This window comes from Haliotis cracherodii, unplaced genomic scaffold (assembly GCF_022045235.1).
Source record: "Haliotis cracherodii isolate W230 unplaced genomic scaffold, xgHalCrac1.p SCAF_3, whole genome shotgun sequence".
NCBI classification, from domain to species: domain Eukaryota; kingdom Metazoa; phylum Mollusca; class Gastropoda; order Lepetellida; family Haliotidae; genus Haliotis; species Haliotis cracherodii.
In genome coordinates this window covers 50,233,479-50,261,051 of record NW_027266286.1, presented here as the reverse complement: position 1 = coordinate 50,261,051, position 27,573 = coordinate 50,233,479, and the positions used below count along the sequence as shown (strand labels likewise).

The window sequence follows — 27,573 nt, the reverse complement described above, 5'->3', positions numbered from 1 at the left end:
CAGCTTTTTCTCTATGGAGCTCTGCCCACCAGTTTGTACAAGGATGTTTGATGTCACTTTTCCAGGAACTGGAACAGGGAAATAGGGCTAATTTTTAAACTTGTACTATCTCACACTATGCATGTCTTCCTTCTTCTTTCAATCCTTGTGTGGAAACATTCTAAAACAAAGTTTCCAGCCTCCAAAACCCATTTCACCCGAACACTCCTTGCATGTCTATGTTCCTCCGTCAAGTCTAACGTCAAGCCGCTGTTGACACCTACCATCACGCCCCTGACAGTTGAGGATGATGTTGTCTCGGACAGTTTTCTTTACTTTACTGTCAACTGGTTCAAGTGCAGAACTTTCTAAGTCAAAGTCCCTGGCACTTACATCGGGCAGGCCCACTGTTTTGGCAGTAAACAACACAGACCTGTCCACAGTACCAGCTGAATGTCTTCCATCATCTCCTTCATGCCAATATCAACTCTATGAACCCTGAGTCACCTACAGGAGACAGGAAGAGTAGAGAATGGCAGATGAAGATCAGCCTCGACGTCCAGCAGATCGATGGGAAGAATCGCCGGTCCCAGGAGCAACGTTACATTCTATGGATCGTCAGATTGAAGTGACACAAGGGTCGAATTTGCAGGATCCACATTCCATGAGTTGACATTCTACATGTCAACCATTGCGGGGTTGACCTGAGGATCAACTATCTGCAGATCGCATTCATACCAAAAAGAAGTTATAAGGGGATCGACGTCGCACCGATGATGACCATTCTGGCTCTTTTGAATATTATCACTCTATGGATCGATCCTATGCCTACGAGTATGGTCGCTCAAGCTCTACCTCTACCCTCTCCCTCACTGCCATATCAACGCATGCGCTACTAACCTTTTGCTTCACCTGGTCATTACTGGGATCATCGATACCAGCCTTACCTGGACTAAAGATCAACATCATGATCGCCATTGACATTGGGATCGAAGTAAACCTGCGGCTCGTACTATGTTTCTGTGTCTCCTGTGGACCTGAGTTGGATCATCAATCACTTAGTAGATTGCCTTCCCCGTCACCTGCTCAGCGCTGTGACCTCCCACCATGGAAGCTGATGATAGTTAGACCTACAAGATGTCTACCTGCATATACCCATCCGTCAGGAGCACTGCCATTACCTCTGGTTTATTTCCCGAGGTCTGCATTACTAATGGAGGGTGCTCCAGTTTGGAATTTCTTTGGCCCCATGGCTTTTTACCTGTATTCCCAAGCCAATCGCGAAGGTTCCTGCATGTTTGAGGGACTGTCTTTGAGTTGTAGAGCATCACAACTTCTTGCAGAGATTACTTCATCAACCTGGATGACTTGTCTACACAGAGAAATTACCTACCTATCTACAGGACGACAAGCCGGACCCCCATTTGTCCAATGTCACTGCACCATCATCTGGAGTGGTGGCTGTTCAACAAGGGGTCTCTTTGAAGCCATTCATCCTGATGCTTGTCGTAAGAGACGACTAACGGGATCAGGTGGTCAGACTTGCTGACTTGGTTGATGCATGTCATCAATCCAAATTGAGTGGATCGATGCTCATGATATCAATCACTGGATTGTCTGGTCCATACTCGATTATTTACAGACCGCCGGCTGGAATATTGCTGAGTGCAGCGTTAAACAACAAACCAACCAACCAACCATTCATCCCAACGCAACATCTGTTCGTGGATGCATCACTGATGGGTTAGGGAGCTCACCTAAAGAATCTTCAAGTGGCAGTGTGCTTGTCCACAGTCGAAATGACCCTCCATATCAACAACCTCTAGTTCAACGTGGTCATTCTGGCAGCTTTTTATTGGACAGAAGTTGTCTGGACATCACATCTCATGATCCAGTAAGACATTTCAGTCGTTTGGTATGTCAACATATTGACTCCACCAAGTCAGCATCCTTCTGTCTATGGCAGTGGAATTCTTCCAGTTGGTCTACTCTCTGGGAATTCAAATCTGAGTAAGACACATTCTGGGGATCAACAACGTTATACAGACTCCACATCTCGTTAGGATCAACCATCCCTGGCAGAAGATGTCAACCTCTTCGGTTTGTCTCCCCCATCCCAGATCTAAAGGCTTGGGAGCATAACACTTGGGCCACATCGTAGGAGAATCGCCTATGCATTTCCCTCGACAATCCTTCTTTCTCAGCTACTTCAAAAGATTGTAGCCAGGACACATCTGCTTTTGGTCTCACCAAAGTCCAGCTTGCAGCTGGTTCACCACTCCGGTAAACCTCACAAGCTGAAGACACCATCTGCTTCCAATGTGAAGGAACCTTCTACTTCAGCCTTACTCCATCCTGCTGCACCCGTTTGCGGAAACCCTCCATCTATGCGTCTGGTTCATTTCCAGAAGTCCCTAGTGACCACTCGACGTTAAACCCAATTTCACCTCAATTTGGTCTAGGAATATTTGAGAAGGGTGGCTAAGACCATCACTGAAGCTCATCGTACCTCAACTGTGGCTCTGTTCGGTCATAAATGGAAGGCCTTTGAAGGATATTGTAGCGGCCAGGACATTACCTCACTTACCAGTGCTTCACTGCAACAAGTTGCTGAATACCTTCATCATCTCTGATCTACCAGGAAGGTGAAGGTATCTAGTGGCTAAAAACTCAGTCATTGCTACCATGACTTGGTAGTCCCTAATGGCTCTTACAAGCTTGCTGACCAATTGTCCAGATTTCACCCACCTACCTAGGACCTGAATGTCTTTCTCAGCCACTTCACGTCAGCAGACTTTGAGCCTTTGGTTGAAAAGGATTTAGAACACATCACCCTGGAGACAGTCTTCCTCCTGGCTCTAGCAACAGCTGCTTCAGCTTCCAAGTCAACCAGATTGATTGTTCAATATCCCATCACTCTCTTCGATCCTAAACCCAGGGCACTCCGCATCTACTTTCAGGCTTCATCTACTCTCCACTGAGGCTCTTCTTTCCTTTGTCTTCATCGGTCAACTCTGGGATCTCCTGTACCATGGTCTCCTTCTAGTTATGTTCGACGATCCTCTGTGCCTACTCCTTTGCCAGCTTGCCTCCTCTCAGACATCTGACCTTCATGAGACGAGAGCTGTAGCCTCAACGATGGCACTGCACAGTAACTGCACCCTCAACACCATCATGGAGAGATGTTTTGGAAGACAGATACAGTCTTCGATTCCCATTATCTACGTGACATTTCCATTACCAATGTCCAAGGCATCCACCTCTGGGCCTGGCACAACAACTAACGATGCCTCATCAAAGCAGTTAGTAGATACCACAGATTCATACTTTGTATCTTTTACATCCTAAATAAATGGTTGAAAGCCACTCTTTCATTTATTATTAGTACACTTTGGGTTCCCAGATTGAGTACTCGTTGGAGAGTGTCTACACTCGTCTGTAGAGACTTTGGTCTTCAACATTGATGTCACCATAAGGCGCAGCCATTTTGGCGGTGTCCCAAACCCTTCGCTGCTAACCTCTGCCTTGTAATTCAGGATTAGTTTGATGATCCTCTTATTGATGTTGTCAATTGTTCCCTCTTCTCATCTTAGTATGCCCGTGGGCATGATTGATAGCTTCAACGAAGCATGAAAAGAGATGCCAAGCGGATCACCCTTATGTCTTAGAGTGTTGGTCTGGTTGGACTCCTTCTGATTTGGCAATGCCGTAGTGAAAAAAGGTTCCCTAATTAAAGCCAAGCTGTCATTCTTGAAACAATGTCCTATGCAAAAGCACACAATGAAAGTTATACCCGATTCCTGATGTTGTGTCCTAGTAGTGTAAAGGGGTCTTCACACTTATAAAGTGTTCAACCTACTCACAAGTCCATGTCTTTCCAACACTATAGGGCGTCTATAATTTTATTTAAGCATGCTTAGCACCAGTTTCCTTATGTATATCTCACGGATGTTGGGGGCACATATTTCTTGAATTCACTTCCACATGTTGTCAAATAAGCTAGTACATCATTAAACAAATAATCCCTCACATCCATCTTTCTTAATTTCATATTGTCTCTCAGTGCCACATCTCATCAAGTTGCTTACAATAAACTGAGCAATCCAGACATATGCTTGTCAGTCTATACTGTTAGATAAACATGTTACTCCAACCTCCTTTATCAACAACAACAACACATGCATCTGTAGTTTACAAAAGCACTGAGTATCATTTCATCATGCCGCTTCCTACTGGCATAGGGTGTCAGACGATCAAATCTCCTGGGTCACGGTACACTGATTTAGTGGGTGACCTATTTGTTGTGGTGATGACGATCGGTGTTACAAGGAGTGTTCGGGCAAAATGGATTTTAGAGGCTGGAAACTTTGTTTGAAACATTTCCACTCAAGGATGGAAGAGAGAAGGAAGAAATGCATAGTGTGACATAGGATAAGTATATAAAAATAAAATTTAATGGAAAATTCCATATATAATTGTATAACATCTGCTTGTTGATATGTTCATCACATCATGTCTCCAGTATGGAATGTTGTAAGGGACAAGCTTGCGATCTTGGCCTTTGAAAATGAGCTAAATATGCCAAAAGTGCAAGGTCCCTAGATTTGCCCAAAATCTTCTGTACACGCATTCTTGCGTGTTTTGTACATTGCACATTTTCTCAAAAGTTGACAACACAAGAATGCAACATTTGAACATGACGACAATCCTGCAATAGTGCCATCTTGACTTGTCAAATCAGGCCACAAAAACTTAGATGCTGTCCTTGCACATGCATAATATCATAAGGTCAAGGCACATGCTGACCTTACTAGTCATATGGTCATGCTGCTTTCATGCTCTTCATTTTCCAAGTAACATTTAGCAAGATTATGTCTTAGCTTGAAAATGCTATGTGTAATTTACACCCAAAGTCTAATTTAATGTAAACAAGTCCTCTCCCATTGTTACAGTTTTGTACACATTTTAAATTAAAACCCAAATAAGAAGTCTATGAATAATGGTGTATAGCCACGAAAAGCTCCAATACTGCTGATGCGGCTTTAAGCAATATTTACTCATTCACTGATGGTGATGGTGATATTTTTTTTTCAAACTTCCAGACACTTTGATGTTTTCATTATCTTTGGACATTTATGTACACAATATCTTTTGCCAAAGTATGTTGAGCCTGTTGAGGGTTTTAGTTTAAAGTACATGTGTACATAGAAAACTTAACAATGGGAGAGGACTTACATACACTACATAGGACTTTGTGAATGTAAGTTACATAGCATTTTCAAACCAGAGACCATAAAATAAATATTATCATAATTTTATGGTCTGTGGTCAAGCTAAGTCATAATTTTGCTAAATGCTACTTGAAAGAAGCATGACTACAGGACTAATAAGGTGTGCATGCACCTTGACCTTATGATTTTACTCATGTCTCCAGACAGCGTCTTATACACAAGAAAATGAAATGTTGCATTGTCACATTGTCACATTCTCACGATTTTGTGTATTTGTGGCCTGATTTGACATGTTGAGATAGCGATATTGCAAGATTTTACAGTATCCCATAATTCACTGTATATTCTAGACTGGAGTAACGTCTATTTCAATTATAATGCAAGAAATTTCACCTATGTGTGGCAGTAGTGCGTATGATTTCCAATTAAAGAATTCTCATATTGTATGTAACATGCTCTTTTCTCATTAACATTCACTATATCAACATATCAACATGCTATAACTTTGTTGAGTAACAGTCAATCAGGATTCTGATTGTTAATGAACTGAACAGCAAGTTGATGAACAAACTAATACATTGCCTCTGACTGACATTTGTTCTTGGAAAAGTGGTTATTTTTTATTCCTTGGCATCTTTTGAAAATGAAAAAACTTTTTTGTCTTGGGCAGGAGAAAAGAATCCTATTTTTATGTGACAAGAATGAACACTGTGGTAACGTATTGTAACACTTCAGGCTACTAATATGTTGTGACGTGCAAATGCCATACTTAAAGTGAACTATCTGAGCTGCAATACAGTACATAATTCTTGTTTGATGAAAAGATATATTTTTACCATTTAGATTGTGCCATACTTTTGATAAGGTAAATTTAATCCTAAAATTTGCCACAGACTGGATAAGATCAAACTAAACAGGTGTTTGATTGCAGCATTTTCAGTTTGATTCACTGATGAAGACATATGACACTATATTTATGTCTTAAAAAGTCTTACAAAAACTTACAAAATACATACAACTTTGAATTTTAAATTTAGTTGTATGTGTTCATGCTTGCAGAGTATAATTAGAAGACCATTTGTTTTTCAGACCTGTTGAAGAGGTATTCCGTGCTTTGTCTCCCTGCTTTGATGCAGACTTCCTCCTCCCAAGGACACTCATGGCTTGTGTATCTCAATGGAATCTGAGAAAGGTTTTAGACCTGCAAATAGTTGCACCTGAGATATGCACTGCAACTCTTTACTTCTACATTCAATCTAGTGGCCGTTTTTTGAGTCATGAAGCAAAGCAGGTAATTTTTTCACTTCATATCTATTGTAAGCTCAGTTTTATGTTGTCATTGTCTTGCAGATAAATAATTTCTTGGACATGCACTTTGAAAAAGTGTCCCAGATTTTCCCATATGACCGTGTATGTTTATATGCTAGAAATCACAAATATGTACAAAAAAATTCTCCAGTGATCTTCAGTTAAAAAATGTCCAGTAAAACATATAAGAGAAGAACTTGAATGCAGAGATCGAACAAAATTATATCTGAAACTATTATTGTACAAGGAATGATACATTGAATATCTTATTATATAATTTCTGCTTTTATTATATATATTTAAAATATAAATAATCATATAAGTAATGGTTAATTTTTAAACTTATCCTATCTCACAACATCCATTTCTTCTTTCTTCTTTGATCGTATGTGGAAATGTGCTTGAACAGAGTTTTCAGATTCTAAAGAACATTTCCCCCCAAAATATCCCAGCATCACCATGGTCAACACCCAAGCAAATGAGTCATGCAACAAATCCTGTGCATAGGAACCTACTCGACCTGATCACTTGCCTCCTGTATCTGTCATTTCATTCCCTTTCTTATACCACACAGTTGTGACATGTTTGTCAATAGTGAATATATATTTTTTTCAATGGATTTCCTATCTTAGTGTAACCGTTTTTATACCATTCTAAGGGGAATAGGAAAGAAGAAGGAAAAAGCAACAGATATTCTGCACCAAGCACGTTTGAAATGTAGACATACCTATAGTCTGGAAGGTAATTTAAGGTACCGATGTTTACTACAATATCTGAAAAACTATTGGACCTACTCCAGTCAAAGTTGGTATGAGATTATCAAACAGTCATACATAACATGAAGTAAGACGAGTTCTATGGATGAACAACTTCTTTATTACTATTAGTGCGACGTTTCGGTGTAGATCCTAACACCTATCAAGCAAAGGTGTTAGGATCTACACCGAAACGTCGCACTAATTGTAATAAAGAAGTTGTTCATCCATAGAACTCGTCTTACTTCATCACACCAACTTCTAAATGCCACTCAAAGAAGTTATGCATAACATGATATTAGATTTAAAGACAATCGGGGCATGAATAAAAAATCTGTCTATTTAGCTATCACTATATTTCATCAACAACCAGACCTGTTTGTCACGGATGGAACGAGCATTCATTGAAACAGCCATCTTCATAATGCTACCCCTGCGTCACAGGGCCATATGACACAGTTGAACCAATCAACTCAACTCAAAAGGGTGCACGGGAATCACGCACGTATAGACGCCAAACGCTAACACCGTATTCGTGCGTGCATGATTCCCGTGCACCCTGATGTTTTTTTAAACAGAAAATATTGCAGATCAGCGTGGGTCATTGTCTATCACAATGGTGCTGGTAACCTCACATACCCGGATGGTCCTTGCCACCGCTCCCTCTGATGCCAGTTTATCTATGACGTTTTTGGCATGACATTTGGACGATCGCTGTAACTCCTCTACAGCCATTCGTGATCCTCCCCCGATGACGTTGACCATTGGCTCCACTCCTTCCATACCCCAAGGCTTACTGTCTCCCTCCTCACCTATGGCTTACAGTCCTCAAGCAGGGCAATCAACTACTTTCCACTCTCCTTGGGATCGTGGTTCCAAGGTTCAACAAATGGACTCCTCCACCTACGAGGGGTGTTCATTAAAGATTTCCCCTAAACCACTTAGGGTTATCATATTTGGTTGAAATTGTAATGATACATATATCTATGGGTTATGTCTGAATTTGCAGCACCGAACTATTAGTCTTACCACTTTTTCAGGTGTTATGATCGAGTAGGGTGTGACAATGGAGCCAGTAGAATACCCAGCAGTGATTAGGTTTAAATATTTGAAAGGTCGCACACCAAAAGAAACTTTTGATGAAATGAAAGCAACTTATGGGGAAGAGGCCCCATCATATGAAGTTGTTAAACACTGGCATTGCCAGTTCAAGTGTGGTCGGACATCTTTGGAAACAGCTGCCATTCCTGGTCACCCCCATTCAGCCATTGATGAGGACACTATCCATCAAGTGGAATTCGCCATTTTGGCAGACCGACGTATAACTGTTCGCCAGTTAGCACAAAATGTCAAGATCAGTGTAGGGTCTGTGGAAAAAATCATCCATGACAATTTGAACATACATAAGGTGTCTGCACGATGGATTCCCAGGTTGCTCACACATTTCCAAAAGCAGGAACGAGTCAATTGCTCAAAGGATCTTTTGGACATGTGCCCCAAAAAACAGGCAAACGTTTTTGACAGACTTATCACACAGGATGAAACATGGGTCCATCACTATGATCCTGAGACTGAAGTTCAGTCGATGCAATGGAAGCATGTGGAGTCACCCCCCCCCCCAAAGAAGGCACGTGTCCAACCCTCTGCAGGCAAGGTCATGCTCACGGTGTTTTGGGACCAGCCCGGAGTAGTGATGATGGATTTCTTGGCAGAGGGTACCACAATTACAGGAGCTTATTATGCTTCACTGCTGCGGAAATTGCGGGACGCTATCATGCTTAAGAGGCGTGGCATGCTGACCAAGGGTGTCCGTCTCCTGCAAGACAATGCTCCAGTACACAACTCTCATGTTGCCCAGACAGAAGCGCAGTCCTGTGGCTATGAAATCCTTCCACATCCTCTTTACTCTCCTGACCTTGCACTATCTGACTTCCACCTCTTTCCAACCATGAAGTCATTTTTGAAGGGAAAACGTTTCACAGATGATGAAACACTGATTTCTGAAGTCAAGTCCTGGTTTGAGACGCAAAATGAGGACTTTAACAAGCGAGGTCTCCATAGTTGCATAAAACAATGGGAGAAGTGTGTAACTCTTGGTGGTTCCTATGTGGAGAAAGACTAATACCTATGCCAAGTTTCATTCCACTAGGTCCATCGGAAGTGGGTCAAGGAAAATCTTTAATCAACACCCCTCGTATTTTCAAGATCGACACTCTTCCGGTCACCGCTCTAAGGCTCTGTACTCCCATGATTGACATTCAGGTTTGAATGGCTGGGATCGACGCTCTCACTCTGACGGTCGATATTCAGGATGGGTTGACTGCTCCCGGGTTAAGCGCTCCCAAAATCAACTTTCCAAGGATCGGTGATCCCACATTGATGTTACCCAGTCGTCTTGTTCTGCCTCTACTCATCATGGAGATAGCTATTCAGACTGGGTTGACCGCTCCTCTGGTACCTTCTTTTAGCTACACAGAATCCTACCATAACATCATTCGTCATGACTCTTAGGGGCCCTTATTCAGACCACCCCTGGGGATGGGAAGGTTTTCACACTCACATTGACCCTTATCCTTCCTGGCAAGGATATCCATACGCATCGTCTTATCCAGACTTCCACACTTATACTGGATACAGTTGCTCACTGGCTCGTGATCCCCAGCTCATGATCCCCAGATTACTTGACTTCGCCGAGAATGCCGCTGCCAATCTTCTATCAAAAATGGGGATTAACAATTAGGATTAGCATCTTATAAATAACAGCAATTAAATGTTTCAAGGCATATAGATGTCATGGCTCCAGGGTAATGAGCCTTTGCAATTAAATGTTCTTCAGACAATGGGTGTCGTAAATCAGTCGCCATGACACTTCCCCAGCTGATCATCATTCGTCTCCGACTCTACCTAGGCGGGATTGTTGTTCACATAGTTGATCCTGTACTCCTTCCAAGTCCAAAGGACACCGGTGAATCGGCCCGAGGGGACGACTCAAACAGCAAGTTACTTGCCTCTACTCAAGGACGACTGGGAACTTCTGCCTCCAATAAAGACCCTAATCGACATAGGTGGAAGGCTTGGTCAGTTTGCAGACAATTGGGCTCTTCTAGACGACCCCTTCATCACACAGCTGCTCTAGACCGGATATCAATTACCCCTTACCACCACACCACTGACGACAACTTCCATGGGTGTATGCTCCTGATCCTCTGAGACAGTATAGATATGTTACTGGGGAAACATGCTATAGAATGCTGGTTTGGCTCATTTTCAACATGAAGACCTTGATAATCATTAGTGTGTATTTCGCAGGAATCTTGTGATGACACTATGAAATCGGCTGTGTGTATTACATTGTTGAAATAATTGACCAGGAAGATTGTTGAGGCATTGACATTATGACAGATGCTGATCATGGATTGAGAAAACATGCATCAGAGAGCGACATTGTTGCTTTGAGTGTGAGACCAAAAAATGTGTTCATGCAGAGGATGATCCCTGTTGCCAGCAACCTGAATAATCTTGATGAAAATAATGTTGAAATACATGCACATGACAGACTTAGTTTGAACAAATATATTTATCTGAACAAAGTCTGTGAGGGTGTCCATGTTTTATCTTCATTCCAATGTGAAATAATACAAGGTTTTCGTGTCTCAATTTTTCCTGCCGCTCAGGAAAATTATCCGCTGATGTACAAATTCTACTAGATCTAGATCTACCAAATTGCCCTGTCCTAAAAAAAACAGGTCAACTTTATTTTTCTTAAGTTGTTTATTGAAAATTAGTTTCAGAAGCAAAACGACTGGATCTACTTCATAAATTAATTTATAGTCTAGATTCCAGTACCAAGTGTTATAAACCTTTTTTTTAGAATGTCACAAACTAGCTTACACAATTATTTTTATTTTGTCTACCTGCTCTGTAGTTAGTTGAGGTTTGAGGTTGGAAACACACACAAAACATATGGATGGTCTTATGCAACTGACACTTGGTGTGCCATATCAACAGGAAATCTGGGTCACTGGGTCACCAGGACCCTCAAAGTTTCACAGATCAAGTGACTTCAGCTTGAGGAACTTTAGGACAAGTGTGACTTTGCCAAAACACGTTCCTACTGGGCAGTGAAAACATGTGACAGAAATGACAAAAAACTACTTTCATCACTTGAAAATATCTTTGACCACTACCATGGTTTTTACGATCGTTTTAGATTCCAGAATCCAGATGAACGGAAGATGAACAAAAACAAAAACTGTTGAAATCCCCGATTGCCATGTGTATTGTGAGAAATGTTATGCATTAACTTCAACTATACCATACCCCAAAGGATTACGTTTGGTGCCTTATTACATATTGTGGTGTTTTATTCATAAACACTGCTCTTTTTCATCAAGACAAACATATTTGGTTCTCGTCCAGAGAATAGTGCAGAACTAATTTGTGTGTTGGACTGGAATATAAACATAAATCATGGACATTCCACAGTAATACATTTTAAGAAGATGTAGAGACAACATGGCAGGTGGGATTTGAAACCAAAAACTAAAAATGTTTGTTGAAAAGTCTTGGAATCGTTTAATAGATATTTATTACCATGAAAACTTATATCCTTGTTGTCAAACGGCCAATGTGGGTAGGTGTTTTCTTGTCATCACCCATTTATGCATTAACCAGTGAAATTTGTGTGTTTTTAATTTGAAGTTTTCACAATATATTGCTTTTCCACTTGTCAAGGGAGACACATGATGTTCACAGGGAAAGGGAAAGTCAGTTCTTAAGTACACACATTTTCTCTCGGATCTACAAGTGACTGTTAAAAAATACCAATAATATAACTTGAAGGTGTTTCGATGCAATGATAGGAAGAAATTGTATCTGAAACTATTATTTTTCCAGCAATGATATACAATGTATTCCAATATCGGGTTACTTTAGTTGCAGCCTTGTAAATTTATGATATGAATTATTAATAATAACCATAAGCGTAGTACTTTGATATACAGCCAGAATTGTTTTACGTATGTAACAGTTTGGCGGGTCACTGTTAGATCCTACCTGCGATTCGCATAATTCTCTGTCAACTAATATTAGTTTCTAAATGCCAATAGCTGTAATCTGACCATCGTTGCTGTAAATAACAGCGAGTTATAACGATCTGCCGATCAGTTAACGCACAACTTCGCCAAAATTAATGTAAACAGTAATGAATGAAGTTTTAAATAAAATTAATAAAATAGATAACAAATGTAAGTCCAGGTAGACAATGAACACTCTTTATAACAAGATAGTGTAATAACAGTATTAACATGCATACTAGTCAAATGCCTCCTGCCTCACTTTTTCACAATAGTTCGATGAGTGAGTGAGTTAAGCAATATTCCAGCAATATCACGGCTGGGCCTTCACACATTGTACCCATGTGGAAAGTTGGATGAGAATCTGGTTATGAATTAATTGTGGCCTCATGTAGGACAACAAAGAAGTAATAGAAACAGGGGAAAAAAATCATCATTATTTAACGACAAATATATTTTGGTCAAGTTGTTAAAAAATTATTTTTGCATTTAAACCAAAAATTAATTTTGTTATTTGATATCTGAATAAGTTCTTATTAAAAAATTGTTTTGATTATTTTGAAAATGAGTAAATTATTTCATCAAATTTATCTGTCGTTCAGCAGAGAAAGTAGTCCAAACATTACATCTTTAAAATGTAAATTTCAGCAATCACCATCTCAAGACAATTATCACTTGAAATATTCAATGTGTTTTCTAATATTCGCAAAAAAATCAGAAAGAAAACTTTAAAAACATTTCTTTTATATCAAGGCTGCATGCACAAAATATTGTTGAAATGTTAAAATCTATTTTTAGTTACTTATAACGATGTTTAACCGAGATACATGTACTGTTAGATGTAGAATAATGAAGTGTGGTCAACAAAAAGTAACAAGGTTATAATTTTTGCGATACTTTCTGATGAATGTCCTACACAAAACACCCAAATAAATAATGAAAACAATTATGCCACTACAAAGAAATGTAATATATCTTCTGATGGACTCCAGAAACTATGTTTCATATTAAATGGAATAATTGATACTGGAAAATGGATAAATTGTGAATTTCTGGAGGCTGCCCTTTTCTTTTTGTACGATAGAACAATGTGATGTGGTATGATGTTTCTTTTCGTTGATTCGCAAGAATGTCAACATATACATATAGTTACTTATATGTTATAAATGCTCTTTGACAAATCAAGAGAATCAACATACATCCACATTTATGAATAGGTTAATAACTGATTAGTCAATTCACGAAAACCTCGAATCTTGCAGTCTCGCGTGAAAATGCTGCTTGGTCTTGCGCAGAAGTGACCGGTCTCCAACTAGGCCCAAGGCTCGTCCATCGATGTATGGTTTCTTTAACCTTTATGTCAATGAATGATTGGTTGGTAAAGTGTTAATAAAAATCAAAAGGCAGGTAATTTGTGATCGCAAGAACCATGTGATTGGATCCAGGAGTAAGTGTAGGTTTACTGAAATGTTGATGATGTCACAAAGTAGGGTTTTGGATGCCATATATACTAGCCACATAAAGAAACTGTGCACGGAGAAAATATATTCTGGATTGAAATACAACACAGCAAGAACAAAATGATGCAGACGCTGTAGCAGCTAAATGATCGGACCATAAGAAAATGTCAACGGGACCTGAACAACATCTGTTACGATGACGTCAGAAGATCAAAATGGAGTAGGGGGTTAAACGACAAAGTCACAAAGTCAATAATGGGTATGACCACCCTGTGCGTGAATCACAGCAGTGCATCGGCGACGCATGGAGTCCACCAAATGGGCATGGCCTGGGGGATGGCCTGCCATATCCCTCCTCAAATCCTGTGCCAAGTCACGGACGTCGTCTGGAGGATGTGGAAGACGACGCAGATGGCGCTCCATTTCATCCAACACATGCTCTATTGGGGAGAGATCTGGAGAAATTGCAGGCCATGGCAGTAACATGACATTGTTATGGTGAAGGAAATCCATTGCTACCCTAGCCGTGTGAGGATGAGCGTTGTCCTGTTGAAATGTCAATCCCGGGCCATGACGCATTGCAGGAAAGGAATGACCACAGGCCTCAGAATCTGATCTCTGTAGCCAACACCGGTGAGATTGCCCTGAACAACCACCAAAGGGGTTCGGTGCCGTGCTGTTATCCCAACCCCAAGTCATCACAGAGCCACCTCCAAAACGATTCCTCTCCACAATACAGTTGCATGCATAACGATCTCCCAAACGCCGGTAGACACGTTGGCGCCCGTCACTGTGGGAAATGTTGAACCTCGATTCATCTGTAACGACAACATTTCTCCACCATATTCGAGGTTGGTGAACATGATTTCGACACCATCTTAGACGGTTGACTCAATGACGGTGTGTCAGGATGGGACGTATGGCAGGGCGTCGTGGTCGAATCCCGTACTGACGTAAACGATTCCTGACAGTGTTGGGATGGATACGGCGCAGTCCAGGAATTGTCTGGGACGTCGTTACTAAAGTTTGGAACCTGTGTCGGAGAATCCATCTTTCCTGTCTTGGCGTAGTTACTCGGGGACGTCCTGAACGTGGGTGGTGGGTGTTCTGATAATGCCTCACCAATGCCGATATCGTGTTACGATGGCATTGGAAATGTGTTGCCTCCTGTTTTTGCCTCATTCCCGCTCGGATCATTCCAATGGCTTCATGATGCTGTGCAGCTGTCAATCTTGGCGTGATTTGCTTGTGATATGCTTGTGTCTGCGCCTGAGAAGTTTTGAATTTTTGAATGACCACAGATCATGCTTTCCAAAGTGACAGCAAAATTTTGAGTTGCACATGCTGTGTACAGCTGCACAGGATGCACGTGCAGTAACACATTGCACGTCCATAGGCCCCCATCAATGACGTCATATCGCATGGCACGTGCATGAGCGTTTGAATGTCTCCAATAATTGCTATGTTCAAACCTATATTTCATATATGGACAGTGTGCCCTTATATCTATATTTTCTCCGTGCACAGTTTCTTTAAGTGGCTAGTATATATAACGGTAGTTCTATTGAATATTAACACATATTTGCAAATGTCCTTTTAAATATTCTGAAAATCAGGTCTTTTAAGGAGATTTCAGAATGATGTACACCTAATATTGGTCAAAACAACTAGAATGGTGTTGTTTGGAACCTTTAGGTACCCCAAAAGTTCTGAGTCAGAAGAAAAAGATGTAACCACAGAGGTTTAGGTCATGTTTTCTCTTTAAATTCAGTAGACTACCTCCGTGGTTGAGTAAATAGAGTGTCTGCCCAGAAAGTGTAAGGTCGTGGGTTCAGTCCCTGGCCACGTCATACGAAAAGATGTTAAAAGATAGTACTTGTCACCACCTATTGCTCAACATTAAGGGGCTAAAACAAGGACTGGTCGGCTCAGAGTCAGTATACTGTGTCTTAGTGAAGTAATCATGTTAAACTGCTGCATGGTATCTCTGTGGGCTGGCACTATATAATCGACATCAGTCCCAACTAGTACTTACAGCCACACATACATGTGCAATAATCTTGAACGCAACGTTAATCCCCATTTCACCTCACCTTAAATTCAGTAAACTGTTAACTATCCAGGGTATTAATAGATCTCAGAACCCCCAATCAGGTATCTTCTGGCAGTAATGTAATAATGGTTTTGTATTTGTAGGAATTATAAAAAAATAGCTGTCTTTGTTAATAATTTTAAGGATGACCATGAAGAGGATTTCTGTTGAAAATCTTGAGATATTTACAGTGTGATGACAACCATAATACAGGATTATCGCAATGATGTAATGGAGAAAGTATTCTTAGAATTATTAACAATGATACTTGTTTTCGTTCTGTTTAATAACTTTAACTAATAATGATCCATACTAAAATCTATGATGCAAAGAGTGAATGAAATGTGTATCATCATAAGGTTTGCTTACATCGATGCATTTCTGATTTCAGTACCTGGCTGATTGCTTGATGGAAGTGTCAACAAAATTCAAAGAAGTATTTGGAGGAAGGTGCAAGAAGAATTTCACCCACAGGTTAAATAATATTATTTATTTATTTAATGGTATTTAGGCAAGAGAAACCCTGTGCAAGTATTCCTTCAGCTTTTGACCTGCTTTTACGAATGATCCTAGCTGTACATTATGATATAAACTCATAGGTTAAATCAGTTATGATAAGTTTAAGCTCTGTACATAAAGACAGGCCAGGTTTGATATCCATGCAGCCAGATTAGTCAGCTGTCAAAGTCATTTTGGCTTGAGTTAACAGAGTTGCAAATCAAAACACCTTCAAATTGAGCTCATCATCATGAGGTTATATACTTCTCTCCCTTGACCCCACCACCACCACACAATCTCTGGTGAATATATAATGCCACTTTGTGATGATGTTTCTATTTTTAAGCAGCTGACTACACTATAGCCTGGTTCCAGTGAGAGTGAAACCAGCAAGTGCACAGACCAATTACATTGGCTTAAGCCTTGTGGCCTCTTCACTACACATTGTTTCAATATCAGGTTGTGAAAGGTTTTGGACAAAATTCATGCACGGTTCATTTATACATGGCCTCATTTCATTAACTGACTAATAATATAGATGCATCACTATTACACCATAAAGTGTCTGTATGTGTTCCCATGTGATCCATGACACAATACAACAATCGTGATGCATACAATACTTTACATAACAAGTTAGACTGGTGTAAAAACATGTGAATAATAACAGATTTTAAAATGCTAAACCAAACTGTTCCACAACCAGCTTACACAGATTCTCTTGTGTTTCCTGGTTGGCTATAAATTGCATAACATCCACAGTGCCCTCTAGCCTATATGTTTCTGTCTGAGGACATCTTCTATCACTGAGATTAATTAACCTATGATTCAGGTTTGTAATTCACCTGCAAAAATAAGAAATATCAACTATAAAATAAGAGTACTGTATTGGGATTTGAATCGTGTGGCACCCATATTTTTGGGATATGCATTGTATCGCAACCTTACTGTATCATTACACCTCTACCTGTGAAGTATTGATGACAGGAGCCTTGATTTCATTGACTGTCAGTTCACAATCACAATCTAAAACTCCAATCCAAGGTTCCTTGTTTTCTATTTTTGGTTCCTTTTTTACAGAGAAGCACTTCTGGACTGCACAGAACACAGATATATGTGTATGAAAATAGCAGCAGACCTTCTCAATGTTTGTTTGGCCGATAACTATCAGTCAACCCGATTACTCGTTGCAGCTGTTGATGTATTTGCATCAAGTATCTGTGTCTGTGAGGGTCACAATGACGAACAGAACAGTAGCCAAAGATCTCAGGTGGAAGAAAAGAAAAATAGCATGAATATTTTGCTTGAAGATATGCTGAAAGAGATTATTGCATGGATGAAAAACTATTCAAGGATGCTTACCTCAAATGTCAGCTACTATGTTAAGGTGAGTAATGTGTTTGTTTGGTGTTTAGTATGTTAAATTTTTATTGAGGAACAAATGACTGTGACACATGTAAATGGGGATGCTGTAAGATTTTGTCAGAAATGACAACCACTACCCACATACTTTCTTTTTTAGATATGTTGTAGTGGAATTCTATTTCTGGACATAGCACCAGGTTTATAATTACTAGTTAGGACTAATGTGTATAAAAGCCTAAAAATAGCCTTCCTGCGAATCCTCTACCTCTATTACATCATAGCCATAAATCCTGTATTTTGGCTGCAGACACACTATAACAAAATCTTCAAATTTTCAACAGAGGTCCTCTTCACTGTCAACTACACACAACTAGTTGTTCCCCTAATAGCACATCTAGCTCACCAGCTCTTCTGTACGTAAAGGTGGGAAAAACGTCACTTCTTTCCTGTGTGTGCTAGAGACAACACCTGTTTTTTGTTTTTGCTCTAGCACTTGGTATATGTAGTAACAATGATAAGCTAATTTCTTCAGAAATACCATATCATATGGTATGATCTGGGTGGATACGTAAATATACTGGGGTTGTTTTTTATGGGTGTTTTCACCAGGGGTCCGGAAAATTTATGATCCCAATCGGTCATTTGCATTTAGGCATATTTTTGAACGACTTTTCACCAACATTATAAGTTGTTACATACAGTGTTCCGTCGTTATTGTGTAAGAGGAGTGGCAGATTCTTCAAGTTACCAGGCCAGTTAGTGCTTCAGCTAATCCTACCAGAATCATGAACCCCATTTGACGATGAGACTCTCTGATATAAACCCATGGACCCATCGGCACTGGTGTCTGATGACGGAGAGGTCCCTGATCAACCGGCCACATCACCTCCACGGGAATATGGGCCAGCGCTATCATTCATGGACATGATAGACGCCATCTACCATTTCATGCCGACTACACAGCCACGAATGGAAAAGCCACCTCCTCCGGAAATGCCTGAATATGCTGGATGCCATGCTCATATTCACTATACTCTACCGTGGCCAAGTTATACCACCAGGATCCTTGACCAGATGAACGAGACGATGCAGATGCTCAGTCATGATGACCGCCTCCCCCTCCCGACTATGAGGAAGAAGCTATACCAGACTGATTCGTCATCTGGAAACACAACCATTGGATGATGAGTTTATCAAATTGGTGAAGATGCCTAACGACAAACTCTCTCTCCTGGCTCGCCGAGTCAAAGACCTATCTACCGTCAACAAGTACTCTATGGACATTGGCACTTACCTGAATTGGTTCATCACCGGAATTCGTCACGTAATCCCACCTCTACCAACGTTTATTGATGATGTCCCAGGAGAAACCCAGACGTCCATCCGAACGGACCAAGTGGGACTTATCTACAGCTTGCTGGATGCGATTGTCTGCATGCAAGAGGACATGTTATTCACACAAGTCTGGACTGCATCCCAGCTTCTATGACTTCAGCGACAACAACTCCTGTCTCAAGTCAGATCTCGGGCCGTCTCCAAGCATGTTAAACAGACAGTTATGTCACAGTGAGTTACTTCATCGACGCTGTTTAACAACAAATTGGACACGATCTTGGATGAAGTCCGACAAGACATGACAGAGAGATTCCAGGTCTCTACAATCAACTACTAAACGATCACGGGATCTGGCCAGGGATTCCTCCTTCCATGAACTGCCTCGTAAGAAGTACATCCCATCAAGAAAGGAATCCTACCAAGCATCCTGCCATCGACAGACTCTTTTCAGAACTCAGACCCCAAATGCAAAGTCCAGAGGTCGCAGGGATAGAAGATGACTTGTTTCTTCCCTCTCCAAGCATTGCACATCCTATTGACTGGCTTTGTCTATGGATTACAATACACAACTTCCGCCATTAAACATAATGCTGTCTTTCGTTATATGCCAAAAACTGGATGCACATTACGACCGACCACTGGATGGAAGCGAGACATATTCCAGGCAAACTGAACATACTAGTGGACAGCTTATCCCAGCGAGCGAGGATCATACCCACGGAGTTGACTCTTCAACCAGATGTCTTTACCCGGATAATCTCTGTTGGGGACCCCCCATCTGGACCTCTTTGAGACCTGTCTCAACCATCAACTTCCGGTCTACGTCAGTCCGGTTTCAGATCCGAGAGCTCTCCAGGTAGATGCACTATCCATGGATTGGACAGGCCTGTTCGCCTACTCGTTCCCGCCATGATCTGTCCTAGTGAAGGTCATACAGAAGTTGGAAGGGACCAATTGCATGGTCATCTTCATTGCTCCCAAACTGGCCAAGCAGGACATAGTTTCCCAGACTACTATTGCTCCTGACGGATGAGCCGCTTCCTATTCCACATTGAAAAGATCTCCTGCGTCAGCCAAGGTTGAGGCTATTTTACACCGATCTTCCCAGCCTCCATCTCACCGCCTGGAAAGTATCTTGCAGAGAATGCAGGTCTCCGGGTTCTCCCAAGTTGCCTCTTCTGCTGTTGCAAGATCATGTAGATCATCATCCGCTCACCTTTACGACAACAGATGGGAAAAATTCATCCAGTGGAGAGACAGATGTGGTCTAACAAATGTCACAGTTGACATTGCCATGGTAGCGGATTTCCTTTTACACCTACGACAGCCTAGAGGAAACGCTACTCTCCTCCAAAAATCCTGTAAAAGCAGTATATTTACTCGCCATGGCTACCACAGCTAGAGTATCTGAACTCCACACTCACGACTATCAACTATATATGTCTTTAGATTTATTTATAATTATGAATGTTTTGGCTGGAAGTATATAATATCTTAGATCTTATGTAAGATTTAAACTCACTGTGTCATATCCAGGTTTGTCATCTGGTTGTTGTACTTGCAAATGCTTTGCTTGTTATTACTTGATTTTATTCATGAAAGATGCAAAATAAATTTGTTTCCATTATTGCATGCAAACATATTAATATTTAAAGGATGGCCAGAGCTCCAGATAATTTTTTGAGCAAGTGAGTTTTTACTCTAGGGCTTCTATTTTAATTGGTTTATTACATTACATTTGTGTAACCAATTTTTTTTTCATATATAGGCTTGACTCCGAAAGTAAATTAGCTTGTTGTTGTATTTTGGAAATTAGCTCCTTTGTATGCATGCTCATAAATCCTTATTGGTTATATGCACGTGCTGTTTTTATACATTTGAGTTTTTCATTTAGTGCATGCGTTTCTGTATGCAAGTTAACTGAAAGTAATTGGGTTTTGAAATTTTTTGGGGTATTTTACGCAAATATGCTGCTTATTATTAAGCTCACCTGACATAATATGTTGTTGGCATCATCTGTAATCATCAGAAGCCACCAGACTAATAAAGGGAAAATTTCCATGCATGTTCCCACCAATGATGTTTTTTCATAGCCATTAATTAATTGGCCATTTGTTATCAAAATTGTAAACATAATTAACTACATATCCAGGTGAGCTTGATCACTGTTGCACTATTCTTATGATCTGTAAAGTAACCCTTGATCATGCTGAAATTAAACAAACCATCTGTATATGTTTTAGCTGTGGGATAAGCTGATTCAATTGCAAGTTCACTCACCAGCGCTGTCTGAGGAATGGAAATCGACACTCCTTGATGCTTTTGAGAAAGTGTTATCTGAGGTATACAGAAAGTAATAAGTGTTAAAATTAACAACATTCATTACAGTCATGAAGATGCCAGACTTCAGGACCCACTTGCACAAAGTGATCTTAGCGCTAAGATCACAAAGTGATCTTGGCGTTAAGATGATTGTAACTCCCATACTTTAACATAGGCTTAAAATAGAGCAGAAGTGCTCGCAGAAGAGGCCCTAGTGAAAGTTTCTATTCACAACTGTTTCTTATTCCCCTTCCCTGAAGAGCTTGGGACGCTGAAGAAATTAAATAGGGACTTTGGGGACCCCTTGAAACATTACCATTTTCCTTAAGGTTTATGCCTTGATTTTCATGCTTCATTTGGAACACTGTATTTCATACTGATTCATATGTGTTTGTTCCCAGTTAAAGCCAGAGCAGTGTCTACAACTTCATCGGGAGCAAATCCATGACCCAGTTAACAGCCTTCTTCAAGAAAGGATGACAACTGCTGCATTCAAATCATTTGATATGCTAATGAAGGTAAGGATTTATTTGAATAGAAATCAAGTGTTAATCAAGTTCTTTATGCACATGGATACCTATCACTCAGATATCACTAAAATATATGTTTATGCTTTTGATTTTTAATTTCACCATTGGACCTTATACCCCAAGAAACTTGAGATTCAATGATGGGATATTCACCTGAATTACATCCTAAACATGGCCTGTGTTTGACTTTATGAAAGGTCAAGAGTTATATCAAAGCAAGCTACTAAATGATATGATACTAAAATAGAAGAACATCTCTGAATAACTTCCTTTATGAAAGTATTGTATAGAAACTCAAATCATGATGATTTTGAATGATTGATGTAGTTTGCTTGACTAAATGGGTTTTTTTTATCAACAATTAGATGGTCCTTCCTTAAAAACAAATCAAGCTTGTTAACCAGTTACAAATTGGTCTATGATAAGTATGTTGGAGGTCATGCAACTATGATGAAAACTGGTCATGGATTCGTCTCCAGATGATTAATGGGAGAGTTTGAGATCATATTTGATAATTATATAGTACCTTATCCAAGAGAAGTCACATTTGATAACCGGCTCAATAATCACATAACTTTTAAGTCAGTCAGTGATAAATGAAAATTTGTATTTTAGTTTGTGCTCAATAACAATGCCATGTTTCCTATTCCTTCATGTTTATCTTGTACATGCCGTATGTAAACACAGTTGTGCTTCTGCGCATGCATAGCCTTCTACGTTACAACACACATATAAACCATGTCATGAACTGCATCTGCCTCCTTTGTCTTCGTCCAGTCAGCAATTAAATTCTGAAGCAGTCATACTCGTAATCCTGCAACATCGGTTAAATCCTATTATTGTCCATTCACATTTTGTGAATGAGTTTTTCGATGACTCCACCATGTCTTCGAGACAATCCTCCAGACAAGGCTCCAAACGGTGTACAACCTGCATCACTAGGGTGACCATTCCACTTCCACAAGTTCCGGAGACAAATCAATTCAACCATTCTGGACGAAACAAGTTCAACAAACCAGACCAACTGCGACAACGATGCCTACCTTACGTTCGCCGAGTTGCGCAAACGACTAACTGATGGGTTTTTGTGTTCCTGTAGCATAGACAAGGAAGACTTTGCTGCAGTTGTATACTGTAAACTGTGCTATAGAGAGCCATCGTCTGAGAAGTGCAAGATCAACATGGTGAGTGTCATCGAGTTGCGATTTCAATACAGAAGAGGGCAACAATGTTGCTCCAGCATTTAGAAGTTCATCAGACACTCAAAGCAAACCACTCGCATCTCTAACACTTATCACGACACATCATCATCTACCATGCTATGCATGCGAACCCTCTTCCAGTATACAGGACTACACTGCGGTGATACGGAGAGAGCTCCAAGAATTGAAAGACCTTGTCTACTCCATGGCTAGGGATTGCACAGTAACAGCGCAGGGCACACAAGGTCTACAACTGCCTTCCAATGCATGGTCAGATACTTTCCCTCACGGTGTGCCCCTGGTGTACCTCATATCGACACTGTATCGCCAGTACTTACTAAGAAGATACAAGAAGGTAAATACATTAACCTAGCCGTGTTATTAGACCACGCCCCTGGGATAGATTCTAGTGAAATACAGACAGCTGAGTCTAATGGACAGACTCTTCGAATCGAAGATGATACAAAATTGAACCGCTCCTTATCACTTCATGAATTCCTAGATGTCTGCGATATCTACATGAGAGTTTACTCCCAATGCGACCCACACAAAATGATGCTACTGGTACCCCACCAAACATGCTTCCAACTAGCAAGGGAGTATGGAGGCACCAGCCACTGCGATTACCAAAACTGTTTGCTGCTAGAGTGGCGGCTTACGCCCACTCATCTACTCCTATTAACTGGGGTCATAGAGACACGAACTTATACAGTTTGTGACCGCTGTCAAGAAAGCCAAATCTTGCCATTTCTGCGGCAGTGTGACGCACATGACAGACATATGCCCTTACCCAATCACAGACTATTTCAGGAAACGAAAGGCAGACACGAAAGGCAGAAACAGGGTTATGTACAGCAACAAAGAAATTTGTAATGATTTCAATGACCGGAGATGCCATTGAGCATATTGTAACTACGCACATGTCTGCATCACTGGCAAAGATCAGGGACATGGACAATCACAGTGTATGGCAAATTAACAGAAAGGTTACAAGCCCAGGAAGGAGACCTTTTCATACATTCACAGTTAGCCCACTCGGGTTAGCTATCAGGAAATACAGCAAGAAAAAACGCTCTTATCCTTGATTTGTCAGTTCCACAAAACTCAGCCAGCGTGCCCAATATCAACAACTTGATTGACAAAAATTCCTGTACTTTATCCTATGTGACAATTGACAATGCCATATCCAAATTGAAAGCATTGTGCAAGGGGGCTTTGATGTGCAAAGCAGATATCACAACAAGCGCCCCTTCATCCAGTCATATGGCCCTTCTTTGGTTTCAAGTCAAAGGATAAGTATTATTTCTACACTAGACTTGCTTTTGGTTGTTGTTCAAGTCCAGGGATATTCGATGCTCTTCCTCAAGCCTTGTGCTGGATTCTGGAGAACAATTACCAACTTAACTTTGTCTTACACCTACTAGATGATTTCCTGACTCTAGACAGGCACGACTGTAATGCGCAAGAGACCATGTACACCATTCAGGAAGTGTTCCACAAACTAAACATCCCCCTAGCACAGCACAAGACCATTGGTCCAGCCACTGAACTGCAGTACCTGGGGATCATACTTGACTCTAATACCATGACAACTTACCTCCCCCCAGACAGGTGTTGCATTCCTTCCTGGGCAGGAAAAAATGTATGAAGACAAAGCTACTCTCCTTACTGGGACATTTAAACTTTGCTGATCATACCAGATAGATCGTTCATATCCTACCTCATTCAAATGTCCAGGACCATGAAAGAATTGCATCATTGAGTGACGATTTCAAAAGCATGCAGAACTGACATCACCATGTGGGATATGTTTCTATAACAATGGAATGGTATCTCATTCTTCCACAAAGATAGCCTCACCGCACCTCCAGACATTCAACTTTTCACCGATGCTGCAGCAAGTGTGGGCATGGGTGCATGCAATGATGCTTGGTTTTCACAGCGCTGGTCGGAAGTTGAAAAACTGCCTTAGAAACCCACGGTAGCATTCCTGGAGTTGTACCCAAATGTTGTAGCAGCCATTCTGTGGGGGAGACATTGGTCTACTAAACGTGTTATGTTCCTTTGTGATAATCAGTCAACCGTGCATGCTATTAACAGGGGTCGTTCTAAATGTCCTTCAATCATGTTTTTCATGCGCACTGTCACATGGAACGCAGCAAAATGGAATGGGAAACTAAATAGCATTGCTGATTCACTCTTCCGTTTACAGATGACACGGTTCAGAGCCTTGAATACCCGTGAAGATCCGGGGTAGAATAGGTCTTCAGCAACCCATGCTTGCTGTAAAAGGCGACTAACGGGATTGGGTGGTCAGACTCGCTGACGTGGTTTATGCATGTCATCAATCCCAACTGCATGGATCGATGTTCATTATGTCAATCACTGGATTGTCTGGTCCAGACTCGATTATATACAGACCGCCGTCATATAGCTGGAATATTGCTGAGTGCGGCGTAAAACTACAAACCAACCAGAGCCTTGGCCCCATTAGCAGACCCTTTACCAACCCAGTGCCCAGTCAGCTCAGAAGTAATGTGGCTCTAAACATCCACATACACAAGTTATGGAGTGCTGCCATCAGTCCCCGGACATGCACAACATATGCTACAGGTTTTCAATGCTACCTGAATTTCCTAAAAACATTCAACGTCTTCAATACCGTCACATACTGTCAAAAATTGCCTCCGGTCAACAACAGCATCTTACAATTTTTCATAGCATCCTGTTATGGCAACCTACGAGTCAGGGGCAAACAAAAGTGTTACACCAAGTAGATTCGTACCCCAGAGGCTGTGATCAAGCAGGCCCAGACATCTCTGTGTGCCGTAGGTAGCAGAATTTTAGCCCATAGATATTTGTGACTACCACTTACATGCAGTTACGGGATCCATAAACTATTATGACATCAAGTGTTAGATGTATTATATACTACTCAAAATTTGATAAGGATCGTAGATATTTTTCTTAATAAAAAAACAAAATAACTGCATAACTGGCAATATTGTGTTCAAGTGAAATCAAAAACGTCTCCAACACACTTGCATGTGCATTTCATGCCATGGGAAATGCGTTTCACATCACAGTTCATGCTTTTACTACCATTGCACGATTTCCAATCAGGCAACGGTGTCTGATTCATTCTGAAACTTAAAACTCAATTGAGTGTTTACACTACGTTTATCTACGCAATGCCCCCTCAACGTGTAAGGCGTCGCCTGACGACAGAACAACTGGGCAGATGTATTGGAATGCTTGATGCTGGCTATTCACAACGTGACGTTGCCAATGCACTAAACGTCAGCCAGAGCGTTGTAAGCAGGGCCTGGTCCCGACAGCAAAATTTTGGTACAGCAGCACACCGACATGGGGGTGGTCGTCAGAGGTCGACAACCCAACGCCAAGATCATTTTGTGGCTCTTCAGGCACGACATCATCCCTTCTGGACAGCAACCAGCCTATGTAACGAACGCCTCGGGGGTGAATGTGTCCACTCGGACGATACGGAATCGTCTTCACAATGCAGGTCTCTACTCGAGAAGGGCATGTGTCCGAATCCCCCTGACTGTTCGACACCGGCGGGAGCGATTGGAATGGGCTGAAGATCATGTCACTTGGACACGGAACGATTGGGTTCCAGTTCTGTTCACCGATGAGTCCAGGTATTGTTTGGACTTTACAGACAGGAGGCAGCGGGTGTGGCGACGACAACGTGAACGTTTCCAAGATGCCAACATCAGTGAACATGACCGTTATGGTGGTGGTTCCAACATGGTCTGGGGTGGAATCAACAGAGATGGAAGGACAGATCTTCATGTCCTGGAGAGAGGAACAATGACGGGGGTGAGGTACCGGGATGAGATCCTCGATGTGTACGTCAGATCCTACGCTGGTGCTGTTGGCCCTGAGTTCATCCTGATGGATGATAACGCCCGTCCTCATCGCGCCAGGGTGGTTGAGCAGTACCTTGAGCAGGAGACAATTGTCCGCATGGATTGGCCAGCGCGCTCGCCGGACTTGAACCCGATTGAGCATGTCTGGAACATGCTGCAGGTTGCCCTTTCACGCCGTAGAGCACAACCCACGACTTTGGCAGAGCTCGGACATGCCCTCGTGGAAGAGTGGAACAACCTTCCCATTGGGAACATCCGGGTGCTCATTGACAGCATATCTCGACGTTGTCAGGCCGTCATTGATGCAAGGGGAGGTCATACTCGATATTGACACTTCATCGACTAAGTGTAATGATGGACTATCCCTCATAACTGTGTAATTCTTTCTCTTGTTTGCTGTTAACATTTTTTAATGAAATGCCTTTTGGTGTTTGCAGATTTCAAACATTCCATATTGATACAAGTTCATGCCGTTCATGAATTTTCATTCATAACATGATTAAACACGTTTCTGAGTCAGAGTCATGT

The 27,573-nt window shown here is 41.2% G+C and overlaps 1 protein-coding gene across 1 annotated transcript in view; it reads left to right on the top strand.

Annotated features, from left to right (window-relative positions):
* LOC139473601 (E3 ubiquitin-protein ligase rnf213-alpha-like) overlaps positions 1-27,573 on the top strand; it is a 208,576-nt gene that overhangs the window by 62,599 nt on the left and 118,404 nt on the right. Inside the window, exons 10-14 of the mRNA XM_071256274.1 lie at positions 6,300-6,501; positions 16,292-16,374; positions 17,479-17,785; positions 21,342-21,440; positions 21,822-21,938. Of these exons, the coding sequence (XP_071112375.1) occupies positions 6,300-6,501; positions 16,292-16,374; positions 17,479-17,785; positions 21,342-21,440; positions 21,822-21,938 (808 nt within the window). The remainder of the gene's footprint in view (positions 1-6,299; positions 6,502-16,291; positions 16,375-17,478; positions 17,786-21,341; positions 21,441-21,821; positions 21,939-27,573) is intronic.